The sequence below is a fragment of the Haematobia irritans genome, chromosome 4 (assembly GCF_050003625.1).
Source record: "Haematobia irritans isolate KBUSLIRL chromosome 4, ASM5000362v1, whole genome shotgun sequence".
Lineage (NCBI taxonomy): Eukaryota > Metazoa > Arthropoda > Insecta > Diptera > Muscidae > Haematobia > Haematobia irritans.
This window is the reverse complement of record NC_134400.1, coordinates 100,534,807-100,548,004: the sequence shown is the minus strand read 5'-3', so window position 1 is coordinate 100,548,004 and position 13,198 is coordinate 100,534,807. Positions and strand designations below refer to the sequence as shown.

The 13,198-nt window shown below is 32.1% G+C and overlaps 1 protein-coding gene across 7 annotated transcripts in view; it reads left to right on the top strand.

Moving 5' to 3' along the window:
- The window catches only part of LOC142236666 (uncharacterized), a 325,873-nt gene that overhangs the window by 302,204 nt on the left and 10,471 nt on the right, over positions 1-13,198 (top strand). For 5 of the 7 annotated variants that reach the window (XM_075307903.1, XM_075307902.1, XM_075307909.1 and 2 more), the window contains 3 exons: positions 102-269; positions 10,527-10,685; positions 10,748-10,785. In XM_075307903.1, the coding sequence (XP_075164018.1) occupies positions 102-269; positions 10,527-10,685; positions 10,748-10,785 (365 nt within the window). The remainder of the gene's footprint in view (positions 1-101; positions 270-10,526; positions 10,686-10,747; positions 10,786-13,198) is intronic. The other 2 variants (XM_075307904.1, XM_075307908.1) reach the window with 1 other exon arrangement.

Here is a 13,198-nt window from a genome sequence, read left to right as displayed (position 1 = left end):
TCGAACTTTCGACTGTATTTATTTCAATTTATTTATTTTCCTATTTTTAGCACATTATACTCATTATATTGATTTTATATTGATCAATTGATATCTTACAGACCGAAACTCTTAATCCGTTCGAGAATGACAATGGACAACTTTTCACATCCTGTGGATTGGATAGCAAATTGTTAGATGATATCGATCTGGCCAGTCTAACATCTTCTACCACAGATGATCCGGTTCAGGAACTCTCGGATCTACGAAGACAGGTGGTTTACCTTCAGGTATTTGCACGTTATATGATATTTAGTTTCATTGCTTCCTTTTGATTGCAATTACTTACCTAAGTTGAAGTTGTTTTTTATTTTAACAATATTATTAAACTATCTAAACTAACAAAAAGTTAAAGCTAAAAAATATACATATTTCATGAAAAAAGTTACTAAGTAAGCAATGCAAGATTCATATGTGAAAATATCTATTTAGTTGACGTCGAAACATTTTACAATTTAAGTTTGAAAGGTAACTTTTGAAAACATTCAAAACATGTATAGAACTAAATCCATACATCTCAATTAAACTCCTAGAGACTTATCAACCAATATACCATATTTATCTATATTTATACACTTTGTATTATTTATATCTAAACAAAGCATTTATCTCATACATATGCATATTACGATTGGTGGATTTACTAATATATAAACTGTGTATTTCACCACATGTAATATGAGCTGGGAATCTGTCTGTCATATATGTACGGCTGTATGCAGAAAAATATTTATAATGCATATTATAACATTGAAAAAAAAAATGTTGTCGTCAGAACAAAGATTTCATATCCTTAAAATACGAAAGCGAATTTTGCTTAGCATAGAAGACAAATTTCTGTTATAACGTTTTTTTTTTCTTGCCCAACGTCGATATAGGTGAATTGTTTTACAACTAGGTATCTTTACATGAAAGAACTTTGTATCACAATGGACTGAATAGTCTAAGTGAGCTTAAAATAAATCAGGCTTCCACTTTAACCTAACCTAACGTGAAAGAAAATTTTGTTTGACTAAGGTCAACTTGGCTTTAATAATTTTGCAAAATTTTTCAAAATTAATTAAATCGTCTTTAAATTTGTACACTTTTTGTATCTTGACCACAAAGCAAAGAATTGTTCAAAAATAGGATATGTTTTCAATACTTTATTTTAAAGAGATTTGGTACATGAAACATAGCATAATTTCTATTTGAAGTCGAGTCTGAATTTTGTTTTACACTAATGATTTTGGTATTGATTCCGAGTCAAAGAAATGGAAAATTGAAGTAAGGATACATTTAAGACAAAATTCTCGTTTAAATTCGAGTCTTGCATACTTGATTCTAGTAAACAAATTGTAATTTATTATTTTTCAGCTTGTTTCTTCATGTTCTATCAAATTGCTTTTAAAATGTTTTATTGGCAATATAAATTTTCAAATTAAGATTTAACTTCAAGTAGAAATTATGCTATGTTTCAAGTAAAAAACGCATTTAAAATTAAATATTCAAAAACGTCTCCTATATTTGAACACATTTTTTGCTTTGTACTTAAGTCAATAAATTTATAAACGATTTCATTAATTGTAAATAATTCTTCGGAATTATTAAAGCCATATTGACCTTAGTTCAACATCATTTTCTTTCATGTAAATATTCCCATTTTAAAGACGATTTTATCAATGTTTGGAGAAGGAAACAAATTTTGTAACAAAACAAGTAAGGAAAGTCTAAAGTCGGGCGGGGCCGACTATATTATACCCTGCACCACTTTGTAGATCTACATTTTCGATACCATATCACATCCGTCAAATGTGTTGGGAGCTATATATAAAGGTTTGTCCCAAATACATACATTTAAATATCACTCGATTTGGACAGAATTTGATAGACTTTTACAAAATCTATCAAAATTTAAGTTGGGTAATGCACTAGGGTGGAACACAATTTTAGTAAAACAAAAATATGGGAAACATTTAAATCTGAAGCAATTTTAAGGAAACTTCCCAAAAGTTTATTTATGATTTATCGCTCGATATATATGTATTTATGTATTTTATGTATTTTTGGAAAATTAGAGTCATTTTTACAATTTTTCGACTAAGCAGTGGCGATTTAACAAGGAAAATGTTGGTATTTTGACCATTTTTGTCGAAATCAGAAAAACATATATATGGGAGCTATATCTAAATCTGAACCGATTTCAATCAAATTTGGCACACATAACTATATTACCAATTGCACTCCTAGTGCAAAATTTCAACCAAATTGAGCCAAAACTCTGGCTTCTGGTGCCATATAAGTCCATATCGGGCGAAAGATATATATGGGAGCTATATCTAAATCTGAACCGATTTTAATCAAATTTTGCACACTTGACTATACGACTAAGTGTTATGTTTGTACAAAATTTCAAGCAAATCGGTATACAACTCTGGCTGCTGGGTCCATATTAGTGCATATCGGGCGAAAGATATATATGGGAGCTATATCTAAATCTGAACCGATTTCTTCCAAAATCAATAGGTTTCTATTCTGACCCAAATTAGGAACATGTGCCAAATTTGAAGGCGATTGGACTTAAATTGCGACCTAGACTTTGATCACAAAAATGTGTTCACAGACAGACGGACGGACGGACGGACGGACATGGTTATATCGACTCAGGGACCCACCCTGAGCATTATTGCCAAAGACACCATGTGTCTATCTCGTCTCCTTCTGGGTGTTACAAACATATACACTAACTTATAATACCCTGTTCCACAGTGTGGCGCAGGGTATAAATATGGGAAACATTTAAATCTGAAGCAATTTTAAGGAAACTTCGCAAAAGTTTATTTATGATTTATCGCTCGATATATATGTATTAGAAGTTTAGGAAAATTAGAGTCATTTTTACAACTTTTCGACTAAGCAGTGGCGATTTAACAAGGAAAATGTTGGTATTTTGACCATTTTTGTCGAAATCAGAAAACCATATATATGGGAGCTATATCTAAATCTGAACCGATATGAACCAAATTTGGCACGCATAGCTACAATGCTAATTCTACTCCCTGTGCAAAATTTCATTCAAAGTGGGCCAAAACTCTGGCTTCTGGGGCCATATAAGTCCATATCGGGCGAAAAATATATATGGAAGCTATATCTTAATCTGAACCGATTTCAATCAAATTTGGCACACATGACTATACCACCAATTGTACTCCTTGTGCAAAATTTCAAGCTAATCGGGATAAAACTCTGGCTTCTGGGTCCATATAAGTGCATATCGGGCGAAAGATATATATGGGAGCTATATCTAAATCTGAATCGATTTCAACCGAATTTGGCACGCATAGCTACAATACTAAATCTACTCCCTGTGCAAAATTTCAACCAAATTGGGCCAAAACTCTGGCTTTTAGGACCATATTAGTCCATATCGGGCGAAAGCTATATATGGGAGCTATATCTAAATCTGAACCGATTTCAATCAAATTTTGCACACTTGACTACACTACTAATTGTACTCCTAGTGCAAAATTTCAAACAAATTCGGCCAAAAATCTGGCTTCTGGGGCCATATAAGTCCATATCGGGCGAAAGATATATATGGGAGCTATATCTAAATCTGAACCGATTTTAATCAAATTTTGCACACTTGACTATACGACTAAGTGTTATGTTTGTACAAAATTTCAAGCAAATCGGAATAAAACTCTGGCTGCTGGGTCCATATTAGTGCATATCGGGCGAAAGATATATATGGGAGCTATATCTAAATCTGAACCGATTTCTTCCAAAATCAATAGGTTTCTATTCTGACCCAAATTAGGAACATGTGCCAAATTTGAAGGCGATTGGACTTAAATTGCGACCTAGACTTTGATCACAAAAATGTGTTCACAGACAGACGGTCGACTCAGGCACCCACCCTGAGCATTATTGCCAAAGACACCATGTGTCTATCTCGTCTCCTTCTGGGTGTTACAAACATATACACTAACTTATAATACCCTGTTCCACAGTGTGGCGCAGGGTATAAATATGGGAAACATTTAAATCTGAAGCAATTTTAAGGAAACTTCGCAAAAGTTTATTTATGATTTATCGCTCGATATATATGTATTAGAAGTTTAGGAAAATTAGAGTCATTTTTACAACTTTTCGACTAAGCAGTGGCGATTTAACAAGGAAAATGTTGGTATTTTGACCATTTTTGTCGAAATCAGAAAACCATATATATGGGAGCTATATCTAAATCTGAACCGATATGAACCAAATTTGGCACGCATAGCTACAATGCTAATTCTACTCCCTGTGCAAAATTTCATTCAAAGTGGGCCAAAACTCTGGCTTCTGGGGCCATATAAGTCCATATCGGGCGAAAAATATATATGGAAGCTATATCTTAATCTGAACCGATTTCAATCAAATTTGGCACACATGACTATACCACCAATTGTACTCCTTGTGCAAAATTTCAAGCTAATCGGGATAAAACTCTGGCTTCTGGGTCCATATAAGTGCATATCGGGCGAAAGATATATATGGGAGCTATATCTAAATCTGAATCGATTTCAACCGAATTTGGCACGCATAGCTACAATACTAAATCTACTCCCTGTGCAAAATTTCAACCAAATTGGGCCAAAACTCTGGCTTTTAGGACCATATTAGTCCATATCGGGCGAAAGCTATATATGGGAGCTATATCTAAATCTGAACCGATTTCAATCAAATTTTGCACACTTGACTACACTACTAATTGTACTCCTAGTGCAAAATTTCAAACAAATTCGGCCAAAAATCTGGCTTCTGGGGCCATATAAGTCCATATCGGGCGAAAGATATATATGGGAGCTATATCTAAATCTGAACCGATTTTAATCAAATTTTGCACACTTGACTATACGACTAAGTGTTATGTTTGTACAAAATTTCAAGCAAATCGGAATAAAACTCTGGCTGCTGGGTCCATATTAGTGCATATCGGGCGAAAGATATATATGGGAGCTATATCTAAATCTGAACCGATTTCTTCCAAAATCAATAGGGTTCTATTCTGACCCAAATTAGGATCATGTGGCAAATTTGAAGGCGATTGGACTTAAATTGCGACCTAGACTTTGATCACAAAAATGTGTTCACAGACAGACGGACATGGTTATATCGACTCAGGGATCCACCCTGAGCATTATTGCCAAAGACACCATGTGTCTATCTCGTCTCCTTGTGGGTGTTACAAACATATGCACTAACTTATAATACCCTGTTCCACAGAGTGGCGCAGGGTATACAAATATGGGAAACATTTAAATCTGAAGCAATTTTAAGGAAACTTCACAAAAGTTTATTTATGATTTATCGCTCGATATATATGTATTAGAAGTTTAGGAAAATTAGAGTCATTTTTATAACTTTTCGACTAAGCAGTGGCGATTTTACAAGGAAAATTTTGGTATTTTGACCAAACCGATTTCAACCAAATTTGGCACGCTTAGCTACAATGCTAATTCTACTTCCTGTGCAAAATTTCAACTAAATCGGAGTTAAAAATTGGCCTCTGTGGTCATATGAGTGTAAATCGGGCGAAAGCTATATATGGGAGATATATCTAAATCTGAACCGATTTCAACCAAACTTGGCACACTTGACTACACTACTAATTGTACTCCTAGTGCAAAATTTCAACCAAATTGGGGTAAAAACTCTGGCTTCTGGGACCGTATTAGTCCATATCGGGCGAAGGATATATATGGGAGCTATATCTAAAACTGCACCGATTTCAATAAAATTTGGCATACTTGACTATAGTACTAATTGTTCTTCTTGTGCAAAATTTTAAGCAAATTAAGGTCAAACTCTGGCTTCTGGGGCCATATAAGTCCATATCGGGCGAAATATATATATGGGAACTATATCTCAATCTGAACCGATTTCTTGTGACCTAGACTTTGATTACAAAAATGTGTTCACGGACAGACGGATATGGCTATATCGACTGAGGAGCCCACCCTGAGCATTTTTGCCAAAGACACCATGTGTCTATCTCGTCTCCTTCTGGGTGTTGCAAACATATGCACTAACTTATAATACCCTGTTCCACAGTGTGGCGCAGGGTATACAAATGCCTCTTCTATGCTAAACTAAATTCGCCTTCGTATTTCAAGGACATGAAATCTTTCGACCAAAAATACATTTTTTATTTTGTAAACTTCCTTATTAGAAAAAAATATTTCTCAGTGCAGAAATCGTCGATGTAGTCCTATTTCTTTAAATACCTCTTACACACCAAGAAAATATATTTTCCTCCCCTTTATTTTCTCCCTAATATAAATTATTTTCTTAAAGAGCAAATAAACCCGAATTACTGACTAATGTTGCAACGATTTTATCTTATGATTTTTATTTACTTCAATAGAAAATATTTTACCATCATAAAACCACGTAACCGGTTTTCATACAACCTCGTAATTTTCCAGAAAAATCAAATTTCATTGCCATGAAAAATCACCGAAATAAAAAACCCCAAAAACGGGTTTAAGGGTCTTGCAAACACCGGTTCTACGAACCAAAATCGGTTTTATAACTATATTAGTGAATCACCTATATATAAATGCATATATATTTGGTTAACTATTTAAAATCACAAAAAAAAAATTACATTACACTTAACATCCATTGCCAATACAAAAATCTGAAATGAAATTATGAAACTTGGGATGGCTTCAAGAGCATGTTCTTTTGACATATTAGCTTGTGAAATATTTACATACATAATTTTTTCGTTTATTTTGGTGTTTATTGAAAATTTTGTACTATTTCTTAAAAATTAACATAGTTTTGTTGCTTCTTTAAATATAATTATTTTCATTATCTTTTTGATTATATTTGCAAGGCTATTCCCGTAAAGATAAGTTCTCAGTTTAAAAATTTATATTAACAAAAAAAGCTTCAAACTAAGACGTTTTTATTAAATTCCAAAAATCGTAAATTAAGAATGCAACATCCTCAAACCAAAAACTTAGTCTTTATTAAAAGATTGCTTCTTGCTTAAGATTACTTTGACTTACTTTACCGAAAAGGTGAGACGAGTAACCTAAGTTTAATGACAATCAAGTACTCACGAACGAAAGTTTTCGGGCCGAATATTATATACACAACTTGGTGCAATTGTTAGCGTGGATGTCTTGAAAACAAAGAGTTGATTCCAAGTTTCGACCAAACACAAAAATGTTATTATACCCTCCACCATAGGATGAGCCACTGTGGTGCAATGGTTAGCATGTCCGCCTTGCATACACAAGGTCGTTGGTTCAAACCCAGTTTCGACCAAACACCAAAAAGTTTTTCATCCTACCTCGGTAATGTTGGTGATATCTCTGACTGTTCAAAAGCTTATCTTAGAGGTTTTACCGCAATGTGGAACGCCGCTCGGATTCGGCTATAAAAAGGAGGTTCCTTGTCATTGAGCTTACCATAGAATCGGGCATCACAATGGACTGAATAGTCTAAGTGAGTCTGAAATATCGGGCTGCCTCTATACCTAACCTAACTTAACCATAGGATGGGGCGTATATTAACTTTGTCATTCCATTTGTAATACATCGATATATTGGTCTTAGAACCCATAAAGTCTGGGTCGGGGAGAAATTCTGAGTTGATCTAGCCATGTCCGTCAATCTGGACAAGGGAATTCCATCCGATCCGGTTGAAATTTGGTACGTGATGGCAAAATATGGCCTTTAACAACCGTGTCAAAATTGATCCATATTAGTCCATAATTATATACCCCCAATATAAATTTCATCTGATCCGGTTGAAATTTTGTACGTGGTGTTAGTATATGGCCCATAATAATGCAATAATTTATCAATATCGACCCATAATTATATATAGCCTCCATATAAACCTTTCTCCAGATTTGATTTCCGGAGCATCCAAGAGGAGCAAATTTCATCTGATCCGTTTTAAATTTGACTCCCTAATTATCATGCGAAAATTGGTTCATATCGGTTCAGAGTTGTTTGCTCATTCCTCTATATAAAACGATGAAGAACTGGTCCCCGGTTTCTGAGCGTTTTAAAGCTTCTTAAAGTCGTTTCACCGTAATGGGAAAAGATGTTTCGGCTTATTATTTAGCTAAATATATTGATAAAAGAGAAATTCGCCACCTGCGGTATCTCAACAGTTTGAATAGTCTAAGTGAGCCCAAGTTATGGGAACCAGAATAAATGGGGGATATATATCATTATAGGTTGGTAAAGTCCAATTTTTGTCTCAATTTTGAGATCCAGAGATATTCCAAATCCATTAGAAACTATGCCAAATATGGTTTATATCACACCATAATTTGGGATAACCGCCAAACCGAGTTTTTTACACCCATAAAAAATCGTGAACTGAGTTCACGTTTCAAAGCGATCCGCTCATGAAAGTGAATCACCACCCCTGTCAAACGGAGAACAAACGGTGTCAATGTAACAACGATAAAATGACACCATGCGTTGTCAAAACCAGCGTTCATAATCTGAAAACGTAATGGTTACGCCGTTCGGATTCGGCTATAAAAAGGAGGTCCCTTGTCATTGAGCTTAACATAGAATAGGCCAGCACTCAGTGATAAGCGAGAAGTGGTATCACAATGGACTGAATAGTCTAAGTGAGCCTAAAATATCGGGCTGCCACTATACCTAACATATCCTAATAGTTACGAATTTATAAAAAAAAAAAATCCACTAACGAACCTGGATTGTCTGCTCCATACGCGTTAATAATCGCCTGAGTACATTACACCACCGACGGAATTGCCATAAAAACGTCTAACGAATACTTTAAGACTTTTCATGACCACAGAAAAATGAAAGCCGTTCATGAAATCGTGAACATTCCCTTTTGATTTTTCGTGACAGTTTCCGTTTCATTTTGTTACCGCCCGTTCACGATTTTGGTACGTAATTTTAATAGGATGTGGGGTATATTAACTTTGTCATTCCGTTTGTAACGCATCGAAATGTTACTCTAAGACCCTATAAAGTATATATATTCTGGATCGTGGTGAAATTCTGAGTCGATCTAAGCATGTCCGTCCGTCCGTTCGTCTGTTGAAATCACGCTAACTTCCGAACGAAACAGGCTATCGACTTGAAACTTGGCACAAGTAGTTGCTATTGATGTAGGTCGGATGGTATTGCAAATGGGCCATATCGAACCACTTTTACGTATAGCCCCCATATAAACCGACGCTCAGATTTGGCTTGCGGAGCCTCTTGGAGGAGCAAAATACATACGATCCGGTTGAAATTTAGTACATGGCGTTAGTATATGGTCTCTCACAACCATGCAAAAATTGGTCCAAATCAGTCCATATTTATATATAGCCGCAATATAAACCGATCCCCAGATTTGGCTTGCGGAGCCTCTAAGAGAAGCAAATTTCCTTCGATCCGGCTGAAATCTGGTACATGGTGTTAGTATATAGTCTTTAATAAACATGCAAAAATTGGTCCAGTCTTTAGTACAAGTTTCTATGCAATCCATGGTGGAGGGTACATAAGATTCGGCCTGGCCGAACTTACGGCCGTGTATACTTATTTCTATTAGTGTACTAAAGATTGCCATCCACACCGAATTGCTTGGATTGTGGTAACAGTTGCCAATGGTAAGGTATTTTATAACTTTTTAATAGTGTCTACTAAATTGTTATATAATTAAATAGAAGTCAAATCTTCGAATCGGTTTATATTGGAGATACACCTCAAAATAGTCAAATATTTTCCATTTGCAATACAATCCAATCTACATCAATACCAACTACTTGTAGCATATTTTCAAGATCGCCTCAGATGGACAGACGGAAGATCGGTTATCGAATCCGAATTTTACCACGACCAAGTATATATATATATATATATATATATATATATATATATATATATATATATATATATATATATATATATATATATATATATATATATATATATATATATATATATATATATATATATATATATATATATATATATATATATATATATATATATATATATATATATATATATATATATATATATATATATATATACATTTTGGGATTTGAGATCAATATTCCGATGCGTTACGAAAGTAATGACAAATTTTGTATATGCCTCATCCATCTTATGGTGGATGGAATAAAACCCGATTTTCGTCAATATTGGCACAATTTTTTATTCAAATCATTATTGTGTGGCTGATACACATTCATACTTTTTATGTGACGATTTTGAAACTTTTATTATTTATTGCCCAATTCTCTTGCATTATATTTCCTATATTTACTTCCAAACTTTATCTTAAAAATATTTGCAGTTTAAAATTTTTATTCTTTCTTTTTTCATGAACTTATACGTAGATATCAAACTCATGTGCATATATTCCTAAAAAAATGTAACCTTTAGTGTATATTTAAATTTTTTCTATTTGCAAACTTAATTGAAACATTTTTATATTTTTTTTTTTTATGATCAATTATTCAGGGTCAGGTTGATGATCGAGATCGAACAATACGTTTGCAGAAAAATCGCATTGAACAATTGGAAGCAGAGAAACAGAAATCAATCCCACAGAATAAACTCGGTGACTTGGGCGTTGAAATGCATAAGGAATGTGTAACAACAGCAACACAGACTGAAAGGGTAAGCCAGATTATCATTCTACGATATATTACAAATCTAATACATTCAATTTGGTTTTGCAGACAAGACCATTGTCAATTGGAACAGAGGGCTTGTCAAGGTAAGATACTTGGTTTGCTTTTGTACATTCAAAGCATACTTATTAGTTTTGGATATAACATACATCTTATAAATAAATATACTTTCTTAAAGTTTTATGTTCTAAATATGTATTCTAATTAACTCCAAGTGAGAATAATTTTTACAAAATTTTTATGTTATACAAATTCTTTATTTACAATGTTTTTTTTTGTTTTATAAGCCTAGTCTTTTTAGTTTTGTAAGAAGCACTTGTTTTTAAATGAATTGTTTAAACAAAAAAAAAAAAAAAAAACATGCTTCCAAATTGTGATTATTCAATTCCACAATAAAACATCTACACAGATGAAGAATATTCTTATTTGGTATCAGCAAAGTACGTGTTTAAATACAACAAGTATATGTGGTCATAAGTTCGGTCGGGCCTAATCTTATTTACCCTCCACCAGGGCTGTGGAGTTGAGCCAATTTTGCTCGACTCCGACTCCAGCATTTTTCACCAGATCGACTCCGACTCCGGGTAATATAACTAAATCTCATTTTAATACCACTAATTTGTAGTTCTATTGTGGGGGTACCGTAAGTGGATCGATATAAAGTTTCGTATTTATTTATGTGTGCAAGAAAAAGTCTTAATTTCACATTAGATGCCAATTGAACTCTATATTTCAAATTTAGGGCAAAGTTTAATAAATAAAATAATGATATAAATACCCATCATAATATGAGAAGATACCAAAAGTATATGTATTTGTGGATTAAAATTATTGATACTATCTCAAATCCTTTAAATTTGTTGCGAGCTATATAAAGGTTCATATTCCCATATGCATGAATTTGAATATGAATCGATTTAGACAAAATTTTATATGCTTCTAAAAATCTAACTTGGAATTAACATGGATCTTAAAATTTACATCTAACGTTATGGGACGTAACACAATTTTAACAAAAAATAAAAATGCAAGGAAAGTCTAAATTCGGGCGGACCGATTATAATATACTCTGCACAACTTTGTATTTAGATCTACATTTTGATAAAATCTCAAAACAGACTTCTACAAAACTCGGGCAATATTTGGGAAATATATATAATTGTTTAGACAATTTCGCAAAAATGCATTTATGATTCATTCATTGAAAAATTTGAAAATTTGAGTCATTTCTACAAGTTTTCGACTTAGCAGCAATTTTTCCAAAATTGTATGCTCACTGAATACAATTTTGGAAAAATTTTTGTGTAGTAAATAAAATTTTGCAAATTTTCTACAGAAACAAAATTTTGACTAAATTTTCTATAGGAATAACATTTTGGCAAAATTTTCTATTGAAATCAAATTTTGACCAAATATATAGAAATACAATTTTGAATAAAATTTTTATAGAAATAAAATTTGGCTATAGTTTTTATAGAAATGAAAGTTTGAAAAAATTATCAATAGAAATACAATTAAAAAAAAAATTGTGTAGCAAACAAAATTTTGCAAAATTTTCTATAGAAATAAAATTTTGCAAAATATTCTATAGAAACAAAATTTTGACTAAATTTTCTATAGAAATAAAATTTTGACTAAATTTTATATAGAAAAAAATATGTCTATAGTAATAAAATTTTGAACACATTTTTTATAGCAGTGAGTATCAGTGAGCATTAGTAAAATTGCGAAAATTTGCTATAGAAATAAAATTTGAAAATTTTTTCTTATAGAAATAAAATTTTGAAAAAATTATCAATAAAAATACAATTTTAGAAAAATTTTTGTGTAGTAAATAAAATTCTGCAAAATATTCTACAGAAACAAAATTTTGACCTAATTTTCTAATAAAAAAATCTATTACTAAAAAATTTTGAAAAAATTTTCTATAGAAATAAAATTTTGACTTACATTTTTATAGAAATAAAATTATCAATAGAAATAAAATTTTGAAAAACTTTTTGTGTAACAAACAAAATTTTGCAAAATTTTCTATAGAAATAAAATTTTGCACAATATTCTATAGAAACAAAATTTTGACTCAATTATGACAAAATTTTCTATAGAAAAAAATATTTCTATAGTAATAAAATTTTGAATAAATTTTTTATAGAAATAAAATTTTCACAAAATTTGCTATACAAATAAAATTTTGACAAATCTTTTTATAGAAATAACATTTTGACAAAATTTTCTATAAAAAACAACTTTGAAAAAATGTTCTGTCAATATTCAACATATGTATATGGCCTTAAAATAAAATTAAAATAAAAATAATATCGATTGTTCGAAATATTTCAAATAAATTGATATGGGCATTAAAATGGATCGATCCAGCCCATCTGCTAGTCTAACATTCTAAGAAACATAAAAAGATAGACGTAATTGGAAGTTGATTTTTATTTACAATCATGCTGTACATTGATCGAATGAATAACGCAATGGGAACTAATTTGCGTA